The 26,552-nt window shown below is 37.0% G+C and overlaps 1 protein-coding gene across 2 annotated transcripts; it reads right to left on the bottom strand.

Annotated features, from left to right (window-relative positions):
• Positions 1-1,442: 1,442 nt before the first annotated feature.
• On the bottom strand, positions 1,443-26,224 carry LOC146428030 (zinc metalloproteinase-disintegrin-like protein H3). Of its 2 annotated transcripts, none has more exons than XM_085080556.1 (13): positions 25,939-26,217; positions 20,503-20,603; positions 18,657-18,733; positions 15,728-15,806; positions 13,134-13,210; positions 11,650-11,845; positions 10,590-10,652; positions 8,669-8,740; positions 7,790-7,959; positions 5,887-5,971; positions 4,231-4,361; positions 2,484-2,661; positions 1,443-1,601 (listed from the first exon to the last, which is right to left on the bottom strand). In XM_085080556.1, exons 1-13 carry the CDS (start codon positions 25,985-25,987, stop codon positions 1,446-1,448), a joined length of 1,434 nt encoding a protein of 477 aa, XP_084936682.1. In that variant the 5' UTR covers positions 25,988-26,217; the 3' UTR covers positions 1,443-1,445. The 2 variants fall into 2 exon arrangements, with proteins under 2 accessions (XP_084936682.1, XP_084936683.1); XM_085080557.1 differs by having other exon boundaries at positions 1,494-1,601; positions 5,898-5,971; positions 25,939-26,224.
• Positions 26,225-26,552: the final 328 nt, after the last annotated feature.

Genomic DNA, 26,552 nt, shown 5'->3' with positions numbered 1-26,552 from the left:
TCATCCATGAGCTCATACACGTGCTCATCCATGAGCTCATACATGTGCTCATCCATGAGCTCATACATGTGCTCATCCATGAGCTCATACATGTGCTCATAATGCACACCGAGCCCGCCTGCTTGTACTGAGGAGGGAAATACACTGAGATCGTCCATGCTGCTCCGGAGCCCTTCCCGGGGAGAAATCTGGGTAAAAGTCCAGCTAAACCCTGCTTGTTTCTTTGCCAGGATGGTTTTTGGAGGGAGGTGAGTTCTGAGCGCCTTGAAATGAGCAGAGAAGGCAGCTCTACCTCTATATTCTATATATTCTATATATTCTATCTATTCTATATACCCTCTATATTCTATCTATTCTATATATATATCTATATATTCTATATATTCTATATATTCTATCTGTATCTATATGTTATAGATACAGATATATATCTATATATCTATATATCTATATCTATATATCTATATCTATATATCTATATATCTACATATCTATATGATAAACCTATACATTCTGTATTTCCTTCTAATTTAACAGTTTGGGGTCTCCCCTGGCAGCTCTCACAGTTTGGGGCTGTTGTCTGGTTTTTGGGATCTCCCCTGACAGTTCTCACAGTTTTTTGGGGTCTCACCTGGCAGTTGTCACATTTTTTGGGGTCTCACCTGGCAGTTCTCACAGTTTTGGGCTCTCCCCTGGCAGTTCTCAGTTTTGGGGTCTCCCCTGGCAGCTCTAGTTTTGGGGTCTCTGGCAGTTCTCACACTTTTTTGGGGTCTCACCTGGCAGTTTTCAGGTTTTGGGGTTTGGGTTTGTTTTGGGATCTCCCTGGCGTCTCAGTTTTGGGGTCTCCCCTGGCAGTTTTTCAGTTTCTGGGGTCTCCCCTGGCAGTTTCTCTAGGGTTGGGCTCTCCCCTGGCAGTTCTCAGGTTTTGGGGTCCCCCCTGGCAGTTCTCACAGTTTGGGGTCTCCCCTGGCAGTTCTCACACAGTTTTTGGGGTCTCACCTGGCAGTTCTCCGTTTTTGGGGTCTCCCCTGACAGCTCTCACATTTTTTGGGGTCTCCCCTGGCAGTTCTCACACATTTTTTGGGGTCTCCCCTGACAGCTCTCACACTTTTTGGGGTCTCCCCTGGCAGTTCTCACACATTTTTTGGGGTCTCCCCTGACAGCTCTCACACATTTTTTGGGGTCTCACCTGGCAGTTCTCACAGTTTGGGATCTCCCCTGGCAGTTCTCACACATTTTTTGGGGTCTCACCTGGCAGTTCTCAGTTTTTGGGCTCTCCCCTGGCAGTTCTCCGTTTTTGGGGTTTGGGTTGTTTTGGGCTCTCCCCTGGCAGTTCTCACATTTTTTGGGGTTTGGGTTTGTTTTGGGTTTGGGTTTTTGGTTTTGGGGTTTGGGTTTTTGGTTTTGGGATCTCCCCTGGCAGTTCTCACACATTTTTTGGGGTCTCACCTGGCAGTTCTCAGTTTTTGGGCTCTCCCCTGGCAGTTCTCACACATTTTTTGGGGTCTCACCTGGCAGTTCTCACAGCACTCCCCGTGGGCACAGGCAGCTCCCGCGGTCAGCGTGCAGCTCTCGGGGTCACAGCACTCGTTTGTGCACTCCTGCCACAGAAACAGAGGTCACAGCTGGGGACAAGGACACCACACCTCTGTCCCTCACCTGGCCCTGGGTTTGGGGGTGGGAGGTGAGCAGGGAACTTGGGGTTTGGCTGGGACGTGGGGTGGCTTTGTCACCTCTCAGTTCCTGTGTCACCAACCCCTGACAAGCCAGGAGCACATTTTCCCACCCAGGGCAGCGATTTGGTGATCAGAGTTTCTACTGCAGCAAAATTGAAATGTCCAAGCTGGATAAACCCCTTTGCCTTTCTCAAGAATAAACATAAAATAACAGATTTTATTAAAAATGAATTAAAATTCAACCAAGCCTTGCCCTGGCACTTGGTTCAATTTTCTCCAATTTTCCTACTAAAATATCATCCATTCCAGGCTGGATAAAGCTTTCCCAAGCTTTGAATTCCAAAAAAATCTCACCAAAAAAACCTCACCAAATAAACCTCACCAAAAAAGCCTCACCAAATAAACCCAGCCACTCCAGGGCAGTGATTTGGTGATCAGAGTTTCTACTTCAGCAAAATTGAAATGTCCAGCCTGGATAAACCCCTTTGCTTTTCCCAAGCAAAACCATAAAATAACAGGTTTTATTAAAAATTAATTAAAATTCAACCAAGCCTGGCACTTGGTTCAATTTCCCCAATTTTCCTTCTACCATGGTTCAATTTTCTCCAATTTTCCTACTTCCAATATCATCCACTCCAGGCTGAATAAAACTTTCCCAACCTTCAAATCCCCAAAAAAACCCCTCACCAAACAAACCCCAAAATCTTACAAAAACCAACTTTACAAACGAGCTTAAACCACTTGAAAACTCCACCAAATTGGGAAAAAATGTGCAAAATAAACAAAAATAAACCCCATTCCCATTACCTCGGGCGTGCCACAGTCGCACTCCTCCCCCTTCTCCAGGAATCCGTTCCCGCAGGACGGCGGGGCGACGATGCTGCTCAGCTCGGGGCTGTTGGTCAGACACTGGGGCATCTCCCCCAGCAGGAACTTCTCGAAGCTCTGCAGGCTGCAGGAGCTGAATTCCCTGGGAATCACCGAGCTGCAGGGGGGAAAAATGGGATTTGGGTTGGGATTGGTTTGGGTAAAGGGGAGAAATCCCTTTGGGAGGGGAAGGGTTAATGATATTTACACCCACAGCTCTTGGGTGTAAATGTTGTTCTAAATAGTGAAGGATTAAGGTCTGTATGGATATTCCCTTCCTGTTCAGGATATTCCATTCCAGCTCAGGATATTCCCTTCTAATTCAGGATATTCCCTTCCAATTCAGGTTATTCCCATCCAATTCAGGATATTCCCTTATAAATCAGGATATTCCATTCTAATTCAGGATATTCAATTTATAATTTAGGATATTCCATTTATAATTCAGGATATTCCCATCCAATTCAGGATATTCCCATCCAATTCAGGATATTCCCTTCCAATTCAGGATATTCCCTTCCAATTCAGGATATTCCCTTCCAATTCAGGATATTCCCTTCCAATTCAGGATATTCCCAGCTCAGGATATTCCAACACCACAACCACCACAAGGATTTCTTCCCAATTCTCATCCTCTCCAGCTGGGAATTCCCAAATAAATCCCCAACATCGCTTTGGATTGGATTTTTACGAGTTTTCTCTCTGCAAATATCTCCAGATACCCTGAAATCTCTTCCTTTTTTTTAATTTTTTTTTTAAATTAAGCAATTTGAACAGGATAATCTCCCAGGACCAAAGCTCTGCCGTATTTTAGAACCCGCCAGCTTGTCCCAAATCCATTTTCATTTGAACGGAATCATCTCCCAGGACAAAATCTCTGCTGTATTTTAGAAGCCACTATCTTGACCAAAATGCATTTTCATTTGAACAAAATCATCTCCCAGGACCAAAGCTCTGCCATATTTTGGAATCCACCAGCTCGTCCCAAATCCATTTTCATTTGAACAAAATCATCTCCCAGGACAAAAGCTCTGCCATATTTTAGAATCCACCAGCTTGTCCCAAACCCATTTTCATTTAAATGGAATCATCTCCCCAGACAAAAGCTCTGCCATATTTTAGAATCCACCAGCTTGTCCCAAATCCATTTTCATTTAAAAGGAATCATCTCCCCAGACAAAAGCTCTGCCATATTTTGGAAGCCACCAGCTCGTCCAAAATGCATTTTCATTTAAACGGAATCATCTCCCAGGACCAAAGCTCTGCCATATTTTAGAATCCACCAGCTTGTCCCAAATCCATTTTCATCTAAATGCAATCATCTCCCAGGACCAAAGCTCTGCCATATTTCAGAACCCACCAGCTTGTTCAAAATCCATTTTCATCTAAATGGAATCATCTCCCAGGACCAAAGCTCTACCATATTTTGGAAGCCACCAGCTCGTCCAAAATGCATTTTCATTTGAACAAAATCATCTCCCAGGACCAAAGTTCTGCCATATTTTGGAATCCACCAGCTTGTCCCAAATCCATTTTCATTTGAATGAAATCATCTCCCAGTATTTTGGAACCCTCCAGCTTGTCCCAAATCCATTTTCATTTGATTGGAATCATCTCCCCCTATTTCAGAACCCTCCAGCTTGTCCCCAATCCATTTCCATCCCCATTTCTGTGTCCCCAGGCGCACCTGACGGTGTCGGTCATGATGCAGACGTCGTCGCTGCAGGAGCACACCTCGGTGTCGTGGCTCATGCCCAGGTTGTGGCCCATCTCGTGGGCCATGGTGGCCGCCACCGCCACGTGGTTCCTGTTGTGGTCCTGCAAAGAGATTCCCGAATTTCCGTGGTTATTCCAAGTGGGAATGACAGAGGTGTGGCTGTTGAGCCGCTAGCGGAGTGAGACAGAATCTCAGGTTGGCAGAAATTTGGATTTATTGTTTAAATTTTAGGATTTCTATAGAATTTTTGTTTAAATTTTAGAACTTATATAGAATTTTTGTTTAAATTTTAGAACTTATATAGAATTTTTGTTTAAATTTTAGAACTTATATAGAATTTTTATTTACATTGTAGAACTTAAATAGACTTTTTTTGGATTGGGTAAATTTTAAACTTACATAGGAATTTGTCAGGTTTGAACTGTCTTTATTTTTAGAGACATTTTAATAAATAGACTTTTTGGATTTATAATTCCAAACCTCCCCCCAGGCCGACTGGCCAAGCTTGAACCATCTATCTTTCCAGGGATTGTTTCAATAACATCCAAACTTTATCTTGATTTATAAAAACACAGGAAGAAGAAGAGAAAATTCCCATGGGAAAGGACCTGTGTTGCCACCCAGAGGAGATAAAAACCAGAATGATTTTTCTTGTTAAAAATTCCGTTTTTCTCCAAGTGGAATTATCCCCGCGATGCACAAGGGTTCATGTGAGGCTCAGTCCATCTGTGCATTTATTTGGGTTACATTCTAGTCTTTATTTTAAAAATATATAAATATATTTTTATTTTTATACATTTTAAAATTTTTATTTTATTTTCTATATTTTAAAAATATAAAAATTATTTATTAAAGTTTTATGGAATCGTGTTGAATTTACACCGTGGAGGTGAGGTATAAAGATTGATAAAGTATTCATTGAAATTTCATAAATTGAAATTTTATAAATTCTGTGCATCTATTTGGGTCGCATTCTATTCTTTATTAAATATATATATATAAATTATTTATTGAAATTTTATAGAATCGTGTTGAATTTACACCGTGGAGGTGTGGTATAAATATTGATAAAGTATTTATTGAAATTTCATAAAGTAAAATTAAATTTACACCATGGAGGTGCGAATATCATGCATGTGCTTTCTTTACTCCCAGAATGGTTTGGGTTTGGATGGACCTTAATTAATTCAAATTAATTTATTTTTACTTTATTTTTTATTTAATTGTATTTAATTTTTATTTAATTTTACTTTTAATTTAACTTTAATTTCATTTACTCCCAGAACGGTTTGGGGTTGGAAGGACCTTAATAAATTAAAATTAAATTAATTTGAATTAAATTTCAATTTCGTTTACTCCCAGAATGGTTTGGGGTTGGAAGGACCTCAAACCCACCCATCCCAAGGTGCTCCAAACCCCATCCAACCCAACCCTGGGCATTCCCAGAATTAGGAATTTTTAAATTCCTAATTAAAAATTGGGCATTTTTACATCCTAATAAAACAACGAGAAGAACCAGAGAACCAAAAACGCCCCAAACCCAACAGTTCTCACAAAGATTCTTCGCTGAAGGAGTAAAAAACCATAGAAAAACCTTGGAAAAAACGAAATAAAAAGGAATCAGACCTGAATAATACCTGCAGAGTATAAATCACTGCAGATGGATTTGAGGAAAGCCAGTCCGATGGTGGTGCCCTCGAAATCCAGACCCCTGGGGGGGAGAAAAACACACAGAGAGATCTAGATAAGTTCTAAAATTAAATAATAAATTCAGATTTGTGCCACCTGAGGCTCTGCCTGGTCTTTCACTCTGCTAGGTGTTCAACAGTGAAAAAACAGCCCAGAGCAGGTCAGGGAAGTGAGAGAGAGAGCAGAAAGAGATCAATGCCAAGAGAGCAATTTGCCATTTACAATACAATAAATCATCAAATCATCCTCTGTGTTGAATATTCTAATTCTCATTGACCAATCCAGAACAAGCTCCAAACCCTACACCATTTATACACAACCTATAAGGATCATCCCATTACCATACAGGGTTATATTTTAAATATTCTAGTTCTCATTAACCAATCCAGAACAAGCTGCAAACCCTACAGCATTTACACACAACCTGTAAGAATCATCTCATTAACATAGAGTTATATTTTGAATATTCTAATTCTCACCAACCCATCTAGACCAAGCTACAAATCCTACATTTACACACAACCTATAAGAATCATCCCATTACCACACGGGGTTATATTTTAAATATTCTAATTCTCATTAACCAATCTAGAACCAATGTAGAAGCTCCAAACCCTACACCATTTACACACAACCTATAAGAATCATCCCATTAATGTATGGCTTTATATTTTGAATATTCTAATTCTCATTAACCAATCCAGAACAAGCTCCAAACCCTACAGCATTTACACACAATCTATAAGAACCATCCCATTACCATACAGGGTTATATTTTAAACCCTAAAAACTGCTTTTTGGCCCCTCTGCCATCAGGCAGGCTTTGCTCTGACCCTTGGAGCTGTCTGCAGGCAGAGGGGATTGTTCCACCCAGAGGGGATTGTTCCACCCAGAGGGGATTGTTCCACCCAGAGGGGATTGTTCCACCCAGAGGGGATTGTTCCACCCAGAGGGGATTGTTCCACCCAGAGGGGATTGTTCCACCCAGAGGGGACTGTTGGGGGGTTGTTCCACCCAGAGGTTGTTCCACCGTTTTGGGGGTGTTGGGGGATTGTTCCACCCAGAGGGGATTGTTCCACCCAGAGGGGATTGTTCCACCCAGAGGGGATTGTTCCACCCAGAGGGGATTGTTCCATCCAGTGGATCACCTCCAGTCAGCCAAACCATTGTTTCCTAGTTGTTCAGTAAATCAAAGCTTGTCTTCATCTCAATCTCCCTTATATTTTCCATATTCTCAGCTTCTCTTCATCCCAATTTCCCTTACATTTTCCATATTCTCAGCTTGTCTTTAATTTCCCTTATAATTTCCATATTCTCAGCTTGTTTTCATCCCAATTTCCCTAATATTTTCCATATTCTCAGTTTGTCTTTATTTCAATTTCCCTTACATTTTCCATATTCTCAGCTTCTCTTCATCCCAATCTCCCTTATATTTTCCATATTCTCAGCTTGTCTTCATCTCAATTTCCCTTACATTTTCCATATTCTCAGCTTGTCTTTAATTTCCCTTATATTTTCCATATTCTCAGCTTGTCCTCATCTCAATTTCCCTTACATTTTCCATATTCTCAGCTTGTCTTTAATTTCCCTTATATTTTCCATATTCTCAGCTTCTCTTCAATTTCCCTTATAGTTTCCATATTCTCAGCTTCTCTTCATCCCAATTTCCCCTATATTTTCCATATTCTCATCTTGTCTCCATCCCAATCTCCCTTACATTTTCCATATTCTCAGCATCTTTGCCAGTTAATCATATTCACAAAACTTTCCTATTTCATTTTCCCCACCAGTGGGTGATTTTTCTGGAATAAGAAGGGGACAGGAATGGACCCAAACTCACGTGAGGAGCTGGGCGTTGTCGTGGCGTTTCCTCTTGAGCAGATCCGCCAGGCGCCACTTGGAGAAGGTGTCCAGCGTGAAGCCAGCGTTCCTGCTCAGGGGACACTTGTCCCCAGCTGTCCACACCTCCAGCCCCACCAGCGCCACGTGGATGTGCAGCGCCTTGTACAGCTGCAAGTCAAAAAATTCATCAGTTTTTAATTAATTTATTTATTTTATTTTATTTAGTTATTTATTTTATTTATTTTATTTTATTTATTTTATTTATTTATTTTATTTGTTTGTTTGTTTTTTCAATTTATTTAATTTTTCAGTTTAATTTCTTTTTAATTTCTTTGTTTCCTTTTTCGTTAATCAAATCAGTTTTTTATTTATTAAATTTTTTAAAGTGTTTATTTGCTTTTTAAATTTTATTTTATTTATTTATTTAATTAATTTAATTTATTTTTTTTTTATTTTATTTTTAATTTAATCAGTTTTAATTTATTTATTAATTTTTAAAAATTTGGGGTTTTACATTTATTTAATTAATTTAATTAATTTTTATTTCTTTATTTTTAACATTTATTTATTACATTTATTTACTTTTTATTTATTTATTTCATTTTTATTTAATAATTTAATTATAAATCACTTGGATTTCCATGGTTTTCAATAGAAAAAAATTATCAATCACTTGGATTCCAATGCCTTTAAATAGAAAAAAAATTATAAATCGCTTAGATTTCAATGCCTTTAAATAGAAAAAAAAATATCAATCACTCGGATTTCAATGTTTTTAAGTAGAAAAAATTATAAATCACTTGGATTTCCATGGTTTTCAATAGAAAAAAATTCATAATCTCTTTGATTTCAGTGCAGTTGGCTGGTTCGCTCTCACCGTGTTGATGTGGTTGACAATTCCAAATATCCTTTGTCTGATTTTTTTAACATCTTCCTCGTATTTCTTGTACTGAAAAGTAACCACAGAATGTCAGGAAAAGGAGAGGAAAAATGGATTTATCAGGAAATAAATATTATATAATATTTACATAAATTAAATATCACCCAGAGAAGATGATTAGCAAACTGCTGTGGATAAAAAATATTCTTTATAAAAAATGGTGTTTGCTGGAGGAATTTATGAAATGGTGGGTTTCAGTATCAGCTCCTCCCAAAATGGGAATTTCTGGGTATTTCTGGATCTTTTCAGTGATCCTTGTGGATCCTTTCCCAGTCAGGATATTCCATTATAATTCAGGATATTCCCTTCCAATTGAAGATATTCCCTTTTAATTCAGGAAATTCCCTTATAAATCAGGATATTCCTTTATAATTCAGGATATTCCTTTATAATTCAGGATATTCCATTTATAATTCAGGATATTCCTTTATAATTCAGTATATTCCATTTATAATTCAGGATATTCCCTTATAATTCAGGATATTCCCTTTTAATTCAGGATATTCCCTTTTAATTCAATATATTCCCTTCTAATTCAGGATATTCCCATCCAGTTCAGGATATTCCTTTATAATCCAGGATATTCCATTTATAATTTAGGACATTCCTATCCAATTCAGGATATTCCCTTAGAATTCAGGATATTCCCTCATAATTCAGGATATTCCACTCCAATTCAGGATATTCCCTTTTCCCTTCCAATTCAGGATATTCCCTTATAAATCAGGATGCTCCCTTTTAATTCAGGATATTCCCTATAAATCAGGATATTCCATTCCAATTGAGGATATCCTAAATTATAAGGGAATATTCTCATCCAATTCAGGATATTCCCTTCCAATTCAGGATGTTCCCTTTTCCTTTTCCAATTTAGGATATTCCCTTCTAATTCAGGATATTCCTTTATAATTTAGGATATTCCATGTATAATTTAGGATATTCCATTTATAATTCAGGGTATTCCCTTCTAATTCAGGATATTCCCATCCAATTCAGGATATTCCCATACAGCTCAGGATATCCCCTTATAATTCAGGATATTCCCTCATAATTCAGGATATTCCTATCCAATTCAGGATATTCCATTCCAATTCAGGATATTCCCTTCTAATTCAGGATATTCCATTTAAAATTTAGGATATTCTATTTATAATTCAGGATATTCCCATTTCAATTCAGGATATTCCATTCTAATTCAGTATATTCCATTTATAATTTAGGATATTCCCTTATAATTTAGGATATTTCATTCCAATTCAGGCTATTCCCTTATAAATCAGGATATTCCCTTTTAATTCAGAATATTCCCTTATAAATCAGGATGTTCCCTTCCAATTCAGAATATTCCCTTCCAGTTTAGGATATTCCCTTCCAATTCAGGAAATTCCATTCCAATTCAGGATATTCCCTTATAAATCAGGATATTCCCTTTTAATTCAGGATATTCCCTTTATAATTTAGGAGATTCCCATCCAATTCAGGATATTCCTTTATAATTCAGAACATTCCATTCCAGTTCAGGATATTTTCTTACAATTCAGAATATCCCATTTCAATTCAGGATATTCCCTTTTCCCACCCAATTCAGGATAATCCCTTCTAATTCAGGATATTCCCTTTTAATTCAGAATATTCCCTTATAACTCAGGACAATCCCAGCTCAGGATATTCCACCAGCAAGATTTTATCCCAATTCTCATCCTCTCCAGCTGGGAATTCCCAAATAAATCCCTTTAGGAACTCCTTTTCCCAGCCAGGCTCATTGCAACCTCACAGCTCTTGGAAAATCCTGGGAATTTGGGTTGGGAATTTCCAGTTTTGTGTTGGAACACAAAATAATAAAAATTCCCAAACTCACCAAAGTGTTGTCAGCGACGATGTAGAGCTCCAGGTATTTCTTGGATTTCAGGTAAGCTTTCATCTGAAGGAATAATTGATTATTTTTAATTATTTTTACTATTTAAATTATTTATTTTAAATAAATTCATACTTATTTAACTAATAATTATTAATAATTTATTATTAAATTATTTAAATTGCTATTTAATGATTTTAAATTCTTTTTAAGAGCTGTTCCCATCCCAAATTTCGCAGTTTTAATTTTATTTTTTATGTTGATTAATTTTATTGAGGGGATTTCTTCAGCCAGGTGATTCACAATGGGATTGGTTTGGGTTTAGATGATGAAAATTAGGTCGGAAATCCAATTTTTATTAGGATTTGGAGGATAATGGAAATATTAATGATTATTTAGGGGTCAGAGGTGCACTGGGCAGGAAAGGGTTGAACTCAGCTGGTGACTCTGAAATCTCACACCTGGAAAATTCACTCTGATTTTTACAACCTGATAGATAATTTCCCTAATTTTAACCACTTTTTTAGCGACAACCCCAGAAAAAATGAGATTTATACCATTTACACCCTATTTTTAACCAGGTTTTTTGGCGACATTCCCAGAAAAAAGTGTTACTTTTGCCATTTACACCCAAATTTTAACCAGTTGGTTTTGCTACACCCCCAGAAAAAGTGAGATTTTTACCATTTACACCCTAATTTTAATCTGTTTGGTTTTTTTTTCGTGACACCCCCAGAAAAAGTGAGATTTTTGTCATTTACTCCCTATTTTTAACCACTTTTTTTAGGTGACACCCCCAGAAAAAAGTGTTATTTTTACCATTTCCATCCTATTTCTAACCAGTTTTTTAGCAGCATCCCCAGAAAAAGTGAGATTTTTACCATTTACACCCAATTTTTAACCACTTTTTTAGCAACACCCCCAAAAACCCCATAATTTTTACCACTCACACCCATTTTTAACCCTTTTTTTACCAACATCTCCAGAAAAATCACCATATTTCCCATTTTTCCTTCTCCCCTTCCCCCCAAACCCCTTTTTTTCCCTGCCCACCCCTGCTCACCTCGGGGCTGCTGCTGGACCTGAAGGATCCGTTGATGGGATCGCTGGGATCCTGATCCCAGGAGTTGTTCAGCAGCCCGCAGGTGAGGATTGGCTCTTCCCGCAGAGCCTCGAAGGGATAAATTAGGTGTTTTTCACTTTCTGAGGAGCCCAGAGGCTCGATGAGGAATTGCTGCCCGCCGTGCTCGAAATAGCCGCTGGGAAATGGGGAGAAGAGGGTTTGGGGTGAGTGTGGAGATCGTTGGGGTGTTTTAGGGATGTTTAAATGTTGCTATGGTTAAATGATATAGGTAATATTATATTATTTATATTTTATTATTATGTTATATTATTATATTATATTGTATTGTATTGTATTATATTGTATTGTATTATATTATATTGTATTATATATTATATTACATTATATTATATTATATTGTATTGTATATTATATTACATTATATTGTATTGTATTGTATTATACATTATATTACATTATATTGTATTGTATTGTATTATATTGTATTACATTATATTACATTATATTGTATTGTATTAAACTATATTGTATTACATTATATTACATTATATTGTATTGTATTATATTGTATTATATTGTATTACATTATATTACATTATATTGTATTGTATTATATTGTATTATATTGTATTGTATTATATTATATTATATTGTAATATATTATATTGTATATTATATTGTATTGTATTATATTGTATTGTATTATATTATATTGTATTGTATTATATTGTACTGTATTATATTGTATTATATTGTATTAAATTATACCATATTATACTATATTATACTATATTATTTTATTTTATATCACTTTCTATTATATTATTATAAATTATATAGAATAATAAATATATACATCTGTATATTCTAGCAATATTTATATATTTATACATTCTAGCAATGTTTATGTCTATATACTCATATACACTTATAAATTATAGTAATATTTATATACACTTATATATTCTAGCAATATTTATATTTATATATTTATATATTTATATACACTTTATATTATAGTAACATTTATGTACATTTGTATATTCTAGCAATATTTATATACATTTATACTTTCTAGCAATATTTATATACATTTATATATTAGACCAATATTTATATTTATATATTTATATAAATACACTTATATACATTTATATATTAGACCAATATTTATATTTATATATTTATATAAATACACTTATATACATTTCTATATTAGACCAATATTTATATTTATATACACTTATATATTATAGTAATATTTCTATACATTTGTATATTCTAGCAATATTTATATACATTTATATATTCTGCCCTCTCTTTACACCCTGATTCTCTTCCATTGGGAAATTTACCCCAAAAATAGGATATTTTACCTTTTCTCTACACCCTGATGATTTTCTCCTGAACATTTCTGCCAAACCATGGATATTTTTCCCCTAAAACCCCAAATTCCTGCTCACCTGAGCCCCTGGCAGGTGCTGATGCTCGCCACAGACTCTGCATCATCCTCCACATTCCCTCCATAGTAACAGTGATCCTAAAAAAAAATCCAATTTCAGGTCAGGCTGTGGCCTTTGACTCAACTGGGACTGCAGAAAATAAATTAAATTATCTATAAAATACAATAAACTGAGTTACTTGAGATTTCCCATTTAAGCATTTCCCATGCTTAAAATGAATTTTAAAACATTAAAATGAACATTAATTTATTTTTTTACATTTAAATGTAAAAAATTTTAAAATTAAAACATTAAAATTAAAATGAATTTTTAAATTTCATGGCAATTTCCAGGCTTGCTGTGGATTTATTATTTTTATTCTTCAACGTGGAGTGACCCAAATTATGGAAATTCTAACGATTCTGGTCAATGCACAGCACAGAAAAATAAGAATATTTCCAATATTTCCACTCCTGAATGGTTTCCTTGTGCCCACATTTCTCTTTAATTACCCAAGGGTTAAATGAATTAATTTTGATGAGATTAAAATGCTGATATTGTGTTAAACATGGGTAAGGGGAAAAAATTTGGGGTTTAACTGGCTGAAAGATTTAAGGTTTATGTTTCTGTGGAAAATTCTAGCCACAGCATTTTCCTGAATAAATTTATTAAATTCTGTTTACTTATTTGATTTATAAATTTATAAATTTAATTTATTAAATTTATTAAATCCAAACCTTCTTTTTTTTTTTTTTCTGTGATATTTGGTTCCATTTTACCATTTATTTCTCTTCCTTCCACCAGAAAAATCCAACTTTCTCCCAGAGGAAAAAAAGAAATCCAGAAAGGGAAAATTCATGGGGAAAATGGAGGATTTATCTCCATCATTTAGGGATACAAGAGGAAAAATTCCTGATTATAATACAAAATCCACAGTGCAGGAATTCCCTGAACTTGCTTGAATTTGTCTTTTAAAAAAAACCTCCAATCTGGAATTCTTTCTGCACATTTATTTCATTCAGGATTCTCCCATTCCTGATAATCCCTATTGGAAAAAAAAAATTTTAAAAAAATGAAAAATAGGATTTTTATTCTATATTCTGTGTTGAAACACATCTCCTGAGCTTGGAGGAGAACTCGGATGGGAGTTCTGGGGGAAGATCAGTGGATTTTTTTAATTTTAAATTTTAAATTTTGCATTTTCATTTTAAATTTCCTGTTTGCCTGGAGGTGCAGAACTGATCTGTCAGGGCTCAGAGGAGCGGCTGGAAATGAAATTCAGTCTGGGAGAAAATGGGATTTTATCGGCTGGAAATTCAGTCTGGGAGAAAATGGGATTTTATCAGCTGGAAATTCGATCCGGGAGAAAATGGGATTTTATCAGCTGGAAATTCGATCCTGGAGGAAATGGGATTTTATCAGCTCCGGGATTTTATCAGCTCTGGGATTTTATCAGCTCTGGGATTTTATCAGCTCCGGGATTTTATCAGCTCTGGGATCTGCTGGCTGAGGAGGAGTTCAGCTCACGTGGCTGAACACGAGGAACAACTCAGGAGGGCAAAGTCGGGAGTTGGGAGCTTTGGGAAGCTCTGGATGTTGGGAAAAGGTTGGAATTTGATCCCGAATTGCTCACGGAGGTGGTGCCTGGCTGGAGGGAGAGCTGTGGGGCTGATGGACAGCAAGGGAAAAATCCCAACCTTCTTGTGCCTTGGGAACGATCCCAAATCACAGCCTGAGAAATCCCAAATTCACTGTCCCTTCAGAACAATCCCAAATCCCAGCTTGAGAAATCCCAAATTCACTGTCCCTTCAGAACAATCCCAAATCACAGCCTGAGAAATCCCAAATTCACTGTCCCTTCAGAATGATCCCAAATCACAGCCTGAGAAATCCCAAATTCCCTATTCCTTTGGAATGATCCCAAATCACAGCCTGAGAAATCCCAAATTCACTGTCCCTTTGGAACAATCCCAAATCACAGCATTAGAAATCCTAACTTTCCTGTCCCTTTGGAACAATCCCAAATCACAGCCTGAGAAATCCCAACTTCCTCAACCCTTAAAAACAATCCCAAACCACAGCCTGAGAAGTCCCAAATTCCCTATTCCTTTGGAACAATCCCAAATAACAAGCTTAAAAATCCCAACTTCTCCATCCCTTCAGAATAATCCCAAATCACAGCCTCAGAAATCCCAAATTCCCTATTCCTTCAGAACAATCCCAAATCACAACCCTAAAAATCCCAACTTCCTTGTCCCTTAAAAACAATCCCAATCAAAGCCTGAGAAATCCCAAATTCCCTATTCCTCAGAACAATCCCTAATCACAGCCTGAGAAATCCCAACCTCCTTGTTCCTTGGGAACAATCCCAAATCACAGCCTTAAAAATCCCAACTCCTCATCCTTTAAAAACGATCCCAAATCCCAGCTTCTCCATCCCTTCGGAACAATCCCAAATCACAGCCTTAAAAATCCCAACTTCTCCAACCCTTCAGAACAATCCCAAGCCACATCATCATTAAAACCTGAATTTCAAACCTTCCCTTCCCCTCATCTCCCGGATTTTCTGAACTCCAAGACCAGCAATAAAAGTGAAAAATCCCTTCCCGCCTTACCTCGACGCGAGGAGCTGTCGTGATTCTCTGACCGTCAGCGGAATAAAGAGTTTCGGAATAATCTCCAGCCAGGAGATCCCTGCAAGGAGCCAAGGGCAGAGATTATTCCCAGGAAATGATTATTCCCAGGAATTTCTTTCCGTGGGGAAAGGAGGTGATGATGACACATCGCCCCGGCTGGGTGAGGAATTCAAACAGTCGCTCAGGTTATGTCGCGGTTGAGCCGCTAGCAGAGAAAAAAGGTTCAAAGTGTGGCATCAAGAAGATTTTATTATTTAATTCTAACTTATATAGACTTTTCAAAGGTCACCCAGATTGGTCATTTTGGCATCAAGAAGGTTTTATTATTTAATTCCAACCTATATAGACTTTTCAAAGGTCACCCAGATTGGTCATTTTGGCATCAAGAAGGTTTTATTATTTAATTCCAACCTGTATAGACTTTTCAAAGGTCACCCAGATTGGTCATTTTGGCATCAAGAAGGTTTTATTATTTAATTCCAACCTGTATAGACTTTTCAAAGGTCACCCAGATTGGTCATTTTGGCATCAAGAAGAAGGTTTTATTATTTAATTCCAACTTATATAGAGTAGGTTATGTTTTAGGTTTTTTTGGGGATATTTTTTTCATTTTTTTTCTTCGTTTAGACCCCTTTTCTTCGATCTGCTTTGTCGCCCAAAAACCCAAGAGAGCCAAAAGACAACAGAGCTTTGGGGGAGCTCTGCCCAGCCCCCAAGAAGGGCAAAGAAGAAAAAAAGCTATGTCTGAAGAAAAAAAAAAAAACTTTTTAAATCAAGTTTAATAACTCTTTTTTCCCCCCCTTAGTTTTCCCCTTCCCCTGTGCCTTGCAGGGCACTCTGCGTAGTTTTAGTAAATAAATAGATTTTTCTTCACTTCCATGTAAGAAATTCTGTTGGGAGTGGAGGAGAGGGTGTCAGAGCCCTTCACTCTCAAAAAAGGAGTTTTATCATTAATCCAAGACAGAAACTCGGGAGGGAAAAGCTGCAGGGAGGGGAATTCTGCTGGTGGGTAATCCTTGCTCAAGCAGAAAGGCTTTGCTGGAAGAGGAATTTAAATTCAAGGCTGCTGGTCTGGCTGGGATAAACTCATCTCCTGGCAGATCTGGATACAAATGGAGAATTATTTATGGATTTTTAATTTTTTTTGGCTGTTTTTTGCATCTTCCCCAAAGCAGCAGATCTGCAGTGACTCCAGTCTGGGCAGTTTCCATCCACAATCCCATTTCTCCTCGAAGAATAGGATTTCTCCCAGCACCGTTTCCCTCTCCCCACTGCAAATATTTAGTTTAGATTAAGCCAGGGCAGGCAGTTAATTAGAGTCTGTATTTAGCAGGGATTGATTGTGGAACTCCTGTGTTTGCACAGCCGCTGGAGAGGTTATCCATGAACCCAGACTTGGCTGAAATGTTTGCTGGAGGCAGAATTCCCATTTCCAGGAGGGTTTTGTCCATCCCACGTTCTATTTGGTTCCTCCAGCTTCAAGAGTAGCAGTAAATCTATATATTAAATCTTCAAGAGCTGAGGCAAATCTATATATTCATCTCTATGTCTATATATTTATCTCTATGTTGATTTATTTAACTCTATACCTATATATGCATTTCTATATCTATATATTTATCTCTATACCTATATATTTATTTCTATATCGATATATTTATCTCTATATCTATATATTCATCTCTATGTCTATATATTTATCTCTATACTTATATATCTATTTCTATATCGATATATTTATCTCTATATTGATCTATTTATCTCTATACTATATATTTATGTCTATATCTCTATATCTATTTCTATACCTATATATTCATCTCTATATCTATATATTTATTTCCATATCAATATATTTATCTCTATATCTCTATATTTATTTCTATATCTATATATTTATCTCTATATCAATATATTTATCTCTATATCTATATATTTATTTCTATACTATATATTTATGTCTATATCTCTATATCTATTTCTATACCTATATATTCATCTCTATATCTATATATTTATTTCCATATCAATATATTTATCTCTATATCTCTATATTTATTTCTATATCTATATATTTATCTCACTATCAATATATTTATTTCTATACCTATATATTTATCTCTATGTCAATATATTTATCTCTATACCTATATATTTATCTCTATATTGATATAATTATCTCTACATCAATATAAAATATAGAGATACATAAATATAGATCCAGAGAATGTTCCAGGATGGAAAACACCTCCAAGATCATAGAGTTTCCCATAGAATTCTGGAATGGTTTGGGTGGGAAGAGACCTGGGAATTATGGTTTGGGTGGGAATAAACCAGAAAGCTCATCCAGTTCCATGGGCAGGGAAAGCTTCCCCTAATCCCAGGCTGATCCAAGTTTTGGACAATTCCAGGGATCCAGGATTCCCACAGCTCCTCTGGGATTCCCATCCCATCCCATCCCATCCCATCCCATCCCATCCCATCCCATCCCATCCCATCCCTCCCCACCCTCCCAGGGAGGAATTTCCCCCCAATATCCGATGGAAACTGCAGTGTCTCAGTTTACAGCCACCCATCACTCCAGGCTGCAATTCCATCACCCACACACTCTCCATGCTCACAGAAAACTCGAGAAACAACAGGAAAACATGAAATTTGCAGCGGATTTGGCGATTTAGGAAATAAACAGCAGAGCAGAGGCAGCAGGATGGGAAGTCCCTCTCATTCCCCATTCCCAAAACAACAACAAAGAGGATAATTTCTCCCCTTTCCCCCTTCCCTCCCCACTGAAACCCCCCATTTCCCAAACCCCCTCTGCCCCACAGTGCCCTAAATCCCATTTTTGGCATCCTGAACCTCCTGCAGTCCTCCCCAGAGGGGAAGTAGGGCAGAGCTGAGCTGAACCTACTGATTTTTCCGAAGCTGCAGCACCACTTCCTCTCCGTTGGCTTTGATCCCAAACTTCACCTCGTCCTCGTATTTGCTCTGCAAACAGATTTCAGTGTCACAACAAGCTCTCGACTCTTTTTTTTTCCTCCTCTTCCCACCAAAACCAAGGATTTTGGCAGGAGGAGAATAAGCTGGAGGTGGTTCTGTTTGAGGGGTTTTAATGAGAGGGGAAAAAATTGACTTTGCAAATTCATTTTCACCATCATGAGAATAAATCCTGCAGGTTTGGGAAAGTGCTGAAGAGGATGTTTAGTTCAAATATTTATTTAGTTTAAATATTTAGTTTAAATAATAACACTTCCATAATTTCTTCTGGAAGCGCACAGAACAAAGTTGGTTTCAATTATTGGTTTGATTTCATCCAAATTAAAGCGTCCACAGGTTGTTAAAGACCTGAGTTGGATCAAACTCCATATTTTTGCAGAAATACAAAGTTCAGAAGAGCCACAGGTGGCCTGAGGAATTCTCTGCATGCTGAGCATCCTCAGCTTACTCTGGAACAATCCCAAATCACAGCCTCAAAAATCCCAAATTCCCTTTGGAACAATCCCAAATTCCCTGCCCCTTTGGAACAATCCCAAATCACAGCCTCAAAAATCCCAAATTCCCTGTCCCTTTGGAACAATCCCAAATCACAGCCTCAAAAACCCCAAATTCCCTTTGGAACAATCCCAAATCACAGCCTCAAAAATCCCAAATTCCCTTTGGAACAATCCCAAATCAGAGCCTCAAAAATCCCAAATTCCCTTTGGAAAAATCCCAAATCACAGCCTTACAACCTGGATTTCAAACCTTTCCTTTCTGTCTCATATCTCCCATTATTTCACTGATCTCTTCTCCAGGTTTTTTTTCTTTTGGAAGAGCAAATATTTGTCCAAATTCTCTCAGCTTTGAAACCCTTGAAAGGGTTTTCACTGCAGGAATCCTTCCAGAAATGTTTCCTTTCCAGAAATCCTTCTTTTTCAGAAAACCTTCTTTTTCAGAAATTCTTCCTTCCCAGAAATCCTTCCTTTCCAGAAATCCTTCACTTCCAGAAATCCTTCACTTCCAGAAATCCTTCACTTCCAGAAATCCTTCACTTCCAGAAATCCTTCACTTCCAGAAATCCTTCACTTCCAGAAATCCTCCTTTTTCAGAAATCCTTCACTTCCAGAAATCCTTCCTTTCCAGAAATCCTTCCTTTCCAGAAATCCTCCTTTTTCAGAAATCCTTCACTTCCAGAAATCCTTCCTTTCCAGAAATCCTCCTTTTTCAGAAATCCTTCACTTCCAGAAATCCTTCCTTTCCTGAAATCCTTCCTTTCCTGAAATCCTTCCTTTCCTGAAATCCTTCCTTTCCTGAAATCCTTCTTTTTCAGAAATCCTTCCTTTCCAGAAATCCTTTTCCAGAAATCCTTCCTTTTCAGAAATCCTTCACTTCCAGAAATGTTTCCTTTCCCGAAATCCTTCCTTTCCAGAAATCCTTCCTTTTTCAGAAATCCTCCCTTTCCAGAAATCCTCCCTTTCCAGAAATCCTGCCTGAAATCCTTCTTTTTCAGAAATCCTTCCTTTCCAGAAATCCTTCCTTTTTCAGAAATCCTTCCTTTCCAGAAATCCCTCACTTCCAGAAATCCTTCTTTTTCAGAAATCCTTCCTTTCCAGAGATCCTTCACTTCCAGAGATCCTTCCTTTCCAGAAATCCTTCCAGAAATCCTTCTTTTTCAGAAATCCTTCCTTTCCAGAAATGTTTCCTTTCCAGAAATCCTTCCTCTCCAGAAATCCTTCCCCACCTCCCAGCATCACCCAGGCAGTTTTCTCCTTCCCTACCTCTGGGTTTGTTGCTGCTGCTCTCCTGTGCACTGAGTGCAGCTTCTGGGGATAAACGATTTCATAGTGCTCAGCTCCGGAAAATCTCCCAATGCTGCTCCCTGGGACAGAGGGGATGGATGAAATAATAATAATAAAATAAACAAATAAATAAATATATATATACACATATAAAATATAAAATGCCATATAAAATATACATATAAAATATAAAATATAAATACAAAATATAAAATATACAATATAAATATAAAATATAAAATATAAAATATAAAATATAAAATATAAAATATAAATATAATAAATAATTAATAAATAATAATAAATAATCAAACACAGTTTTGTGTCAATGAACACTGGTTTCATGGCTGCCCAGGTGATTATTTTAAGTCTCGTCATAATAATATAATATCATATAATGTAATGTAATATAATATATAAAATAATATCATAAAACATAATGTTAAAAATAATAATAAAATAACATAATAAAATCAATAAAAATCAATAAAAATAAATAAGAATAAAAAATAAAAAATAAAAAATAATAATAAAAAATATAAAATATAATAAATAATTAATAAATAATAAAACACAGTTTTTGTGTAAATAAACACCCAATTTCATGGCTGCCCTGGTGATTATTTTAGGTCTTGTTATAATAAAATAATTCAATATAGTAAATAATATAATTATAATATAATATAATATAATATATTAAATAGTATAATAAAATATTAAAAATAATAATAAAATAATAGAATAAAATAACCCTCTTCTAAGATTATTTTAAGTATAAAATGCCTAAAAAGGGCATAAAAAGAGTATAAAAAGAAAGGACAAAACCCATCAGTCATCACTCGCTCCACCTGCTGCTCCCCTGCTTTGCCTCCCTCCCAGACCCAACCCCAGAGCTTTTCCCATCCTGGATTTTGGAGGAATTTCCATCCCTGGCTGCCCCCAGGTGGCCAAACTTCTTGACCTTTTTTCCAACTTTTTTCCAACTTTTTTCCAACTTTTTTCCAACTTTTTTTCAACTTTTTTCCAACTATTTTCCAACTTTTTTTCAACTTTTTTTCAACTTTTTTTCAACTTTTTTTCAACTTTTTTTCAACTATTTTTCAACTTCCCTTTGTGTTTCTCCTCCCAGCTCAGAGCAGCTCAAGCCCCAGCAGGCTCAGCCCAGCCTTTCCTCTGCATTTCCCAACGACAGAAATTAATAGATTTGGGTTTGTGGAATGAGAGAAATCTCCAAACTCACCTCGTGACAGACAAGCCCAGAAACAAATCTGTGAGAAACAAATCAACTTTCACAGGGCAGAGCTTTGCAGCAAGATCTCTGCTTCGGGAAGATTTTTTGCACCGAAATCCGTCGCGGCCAAACTTGGATTGAAATCGTGGCGGAAATTTAATTTTTAGTTGAGGGTGGTGATAAATAATCACAGTTTTTTAGCTTTTAATTGAGTTCAAAGGGACAGCAGAAGGATGGGATTTGGAGATTTGGAGATTTGGAGATTTGGACATGGCCAGGTGAAATAATGGGAAATTAGGCAGGAAATTAGGGAAATCCAAGAGGTTCCAAAATTCCCAAAACCCTTTTGAGTCTGCAGAGGCTGGAAGGAGCTGGGGGAGGGAAGGCAGAGCTGATGGAAAGAGTTTCTTTTTGTTTTCTGCTCTGAATTTGGGGAAATCCCCCACCAAAGTTCATTTGGGGCAAACCCTGACGGTTTTGGGGTTCATTTCGGCAGCAGGATTTTGGGGAAAGCAGGTTTGTACAATCTGGTTTGCTGCGCTGCTTCCCACCAAGGCAACAGCAGATTTTTGGAATCTCCTGTGAAAGATTCAGTTTCTTGAATTGAAATTTTCAAGCAATTCAAAAATTGAAAAAATCATTGAAAAAATTGGTGAAAAATTGAAAAAATTGAAAAAAATTGAAAAAATTGAAAAAATTGAAAAAATTGAAAAAAATTGAAAAAAATTGAAAAAAATTGAAATTTTCAAGAAATTAAAAAAAAAATTTCACCCGAATCGGTGAATTCTTGAAGGTTCAAAGCACCACAGCCTGTATTTTAAAAAAACTGCCAAAAAAACCCCAAAAAACAATGAGGCAGAGCTCTCCCATGGGAATTGCTGCCCCAAGGCCAGCTTTTTCCAGGAGTCAAACCTCCAATTAGCGCAATTTTCCCCGTCTGGAAGAGCAGAGCACATCCTCGTGTGAAACGCCAGCAGTAAAACCAACAGCTCCGTCCTGCTGGAACTGATTTATCGAGTCAAAACCTCTCCAGAGCGATTGCAGAGCAGATCTGGCTGCATCTTGATAAAAATGTTGGTTTAACGCTGCTGTGTCACCTGAGCTGCTGCACAAAACACGTGCTGGGAGCAGCTCTGGGTGGAGATTTACTGCTGACATTTACTGGGTTGGATTTTTTTAAATTTTTTTATTTTTTTAGCAAGGAATTATGGTTATTTTTTTAAAATCTTCAGCTTTTCAGGCTTCTTTTTGCTCTTTTCAAGTGTGTTTTTATGTTACAATCCCAGGGGTATTTCATGCCTCTGGGAAGGGAGATTCCCAATTTTATCTCTCTTTGTGCAATTCCAGCCTGGAGAGTTCAACTTAAGGCGAGGTTTACACAATGATTTCTAATTTTTTTTAACCAATTATGCTTATTTTTTAAAAAAAATCTTTCACTTTTCAGGCTTCTTTTTACACTTTTCATGTGTGTTTTTATGCAATAATCCCAAGAATATTTCAGGCTTCTGGGAAGGGAAATCCCAAATTTTCTCTCTCCACACCTTTTGTGTAACTCCAGCCCAGGGAGTTCATGTTAAGGTGAGATTTAAACAATGTTTGCTTTTGGGTTTTTTTTAAGTAAGGAATTATGTTTATTTTTTTTTAAATCTTCAGGTTTTCAGGCTTCTTTTTACACTTTTCATGTGTGTTTTTATGTCACAATCCTATCAACATTTCAGGCTTCTGGGAAGGGAGATCCCAAATTTTCTCTCTCCACACCTTTTGTGCAATTCCAGCCTGGAGAGTTCAAGTTAAGGTGAGGTTTAAACAATGTTTGCTCATTTTTTAGCAATTAATTGTATTTTTTTTTTTTAAATCTTTAGCTTTTCAGGCTTCTTTCCACACTTCCCAAGTGTGTTCTTATATAATAATCCCAGGAATATTTCAGGCCTCTCAGGAGGGAGATTCCCAATTTTATCTCTCTTTGTGCAACTCCAGCCTGGAGAGTTCAAGTTAAGGTGAGGTTTACACACTGATTTCTAATTTCTTTTTCAATGAATTATGATTTTTTTTTAAATCTTAAGCTTTTCAGGCTTCTTTCCACACTTTTCAAGCATGATTTTATGTAATAATGCCAGGGGTATTTCAGGCCTCTCAAAGTGAAATCCCAAATTTTATCTCTCCACACCCTTTGTGCAATTCCAGCCTGGAGAGTTCAAGTTAAGGCAAGGTTTACAAAATTATTTCTAATTTTTTAGCAAGGAATTATGTTTATTTTTTAAAAAATCTTTAGCTCTTCAGGCTTCTTTCCACACTTCCCAAGTGTGTTTTTATATAATAATCCCAAGAATATTTCAGGCTTCTGGGAAGGGAAATAACAAATTTTCTCTCTCCACACCTTTTGTGTAACTCCAGCCTGGAGAGTTCAAGTTAAGGTGAGGTTTAAACGTTTGCTTTTTTTTTTTTTTTTTTAAGCAAGGAATTATGGTTATTTTTTTTAAAATCTTTAGCTTTTCAGGCTTCTTTTTACACAGCCCAAGTATGTTTTTATGCAATAATCCCAGGGGTATTTCATGCCTCTGGGAAGGGAGATTCCCAATTTTATCTCTCTTTGTGCAACTCCAGCCTGGAGAGTTCAACTTAAGGTGAGATTTAAACAATGATTTCTAATTTTTTTCAACCAATTATGCTTATTTTAAAAAAAAAATCTTTCACTTTTCAGGCTTCTCTTTACACTTCCCAAGTGTGTTTTTATGTCACAATCCTACCAATATTTCAGGCCTCTGGGAAGGGAGATCCCAAATTTTATCTCTCCACACCCTTTGTGCAACTCCAGCCTGGAGAGTTCAAGTTAAGGTGAGGTTTAAACAATGATTTCTAATTTCTTTTTCAATGAATTATGATTTTTTTTTTAAATCTTAAGCTTTTCAAGCTTCTTTCCACACTTCCCAAGCGTGTTTTTATGCAATAATCCCAAGGATATTTCAGGACTCTGGGAAGGAAAATTCCCAATTTCATCTCTCTTTGTGCAATTCCAGCCTGGAGAGTCCAAGTTGAGTTGAGCTTTAAAGGGAAGCTCAGGACTAAATTAATCTCTTCCCTGCACTCTGATCCAGACAGAATTTCGAGGAAAACTGGTTGGTTTTGTTTGGAAAGGAATCTTTCCTTCGAGGGAGTTTTTTTTAATCAGCGCATTGTCTTTGCTGCCTTCAGGCTTTGGAGGAGGAAAGAAATTCCTGTTGGGCTTCCTACAACAACTTGGAATAAGGAAGAAATAATTGTGGGTTTTTCCAAGAGCCTCAATCAGAAAAAAAAAAAAAAATTAGGGAGGATTTTATTGACAATGGTTTAGTTGAGAGGAAAAAAAAATTCAGAGTTTGCACATTTTTAGATATTCTGTGCAAAAAAAACTGAATTATAGATTTGTGCCTGAATGCTAATTATATGGTTAATTATGGATAGAAATCCTGGGTGTGTTTGTGCATGCCAAGGCCTGAAAAACTCTGTTTCCTGTTGACAGGAATTGAGAAAAACCGTGGGTGGGAGGGGAAAAAAAGTGGATTTGCCCAGGTGAAGTCACCTGAATAAAACCTGAAGTTCCATGCAGGTAAATCCAGGGTGTTCAATATTTTAATCCAGGTGATGTTGTTAATTGAATTCAGATAGAAATCTGTTCTTTTGTGGCCAAAATGCTGATAAATGTCATAATTGGGTGAATTGTCCTTGGCTTGCAGGAGAACAATTTCCACAACACTTCCACAATTCCCTCACAGACCAAGGTTGCTTTTAATTACTGCTTTGATTTCATCCAAATTCAAATTATTAAAAACCTGAGTGGTACTTGCAAGGTAAGTGTTGCTCCAGTGGTTGGCAAAGCCAACTAGGCTTTAGGCAATTTCTGGCCACTGTTCAAACCGGTAAATCCTTCCCTAAATCAAGAATTACACAGAATTGCTTTGAACACAAAGAGAAAATCCACAAAGAGAAAATCTACAACACCCCAAACTCTGGTGATAACATTTCCCAATGCCTTCAACTCGCTGCTTTTCCCAATTAAGAAACATTTCCCTGTTAGGAAATATTCCCTATTAGGAAATATTCCCTATTAGGAAATATTCCCTATTTCCCACCAGTTGATAATTAAAAACCCACAAAGTTTTCATCCCAGCAAGACCCATAGAGGACTACAATTAAAATCACAATACCTTGATGGAGAAAATTGATCAGCAGGGCAGCGATGAGGAGGATTCCCATGCTCTGGAGCGGCTGTGGGGTGGAATTTGTGGGGTGGGGAGGTGCTGCTGCCCCGAGAGCTGCGGCGGGCTGGGCAGGGGAGGATCTGAGCTCAGCTTTATTGCTGCTCCTGCAGGAGGAAGTGTTTGCCCAAGGTGTTGCTCAACTCCCCAGGCGCAGCGACTGCAGTTCCTGCTGCTGCTGAGCTTCTGCCCCAAACCTGCATTGGGGTTGGGGTTGGGATCGCTGAATGCTTTGGGGTTGGCTGCCCTAAAAATGGGGAAAGGAAATGAATTTGATCAATATAAATCGATAAATATGGGGATTGGGGTGAATTGCATTGAGTTACGGAATGTTTGGGTGGTGCTAATTCTGTCGGTTTGGTCTGGCTGATAAAAGCTGAAATCAACAAATCAATCCACAAATAAATAATCCGGTGGAATGGCAAGGAATGGGAGTTTTCCCGGGAAGTTTAGGGTAGAACAGGTCAGCAGGGCTGGAGGTGAAGCTGGGTTTGAATTCTGGGGTTTTTCACCCCTGGATGTGGATCAGTTTAATTCAAGGTTTTTTTCACCGCTGGATGTGG

Source organism: Lichenostomus cassidix, chromosome 22 (genome assembly GCF_008360975.1).
Source record: "Lichenostomus cassidix isolate B80296 chromosome 22, HeHo_3.0, whole genome shotgun sequence".
Lineage (NCBI taxonomy): Eukaryota > Metazoa > Chordata > Aves > Passeriformes > Meliphagidae > Lichenostomus > Lichenostomus cassidix.
The sequence above is the reverse complement of the archived record's forward strand: the minus strand, read 5'-3'. Positions and strand labels throughout refer to the sequence as shown.

Coding starts and splice junctions, on each gene's coding strand:
- LOC146428030 (XM_085080556.1), bottom strand. CDS start 25,987: ATGGGAATCCTCCTCATCGCTGCCCTGCTGATCAATTTTCTCCATCAA. Junction 10,653..11,649: donor GGTCCAGCAGCAGCCCCGAG/GTGAGCAGGGGT, acceptor TTATTCCTTCAG/ATGAAAGCTTACCTGAAATC. Junction 2,662..4,230: donor ATCATGACCGACACCGTCAG/GTGCGCCTGGGG, acceptor TCCCCCCTGCAG/CTCGGTGATTCCCAGGGAAT.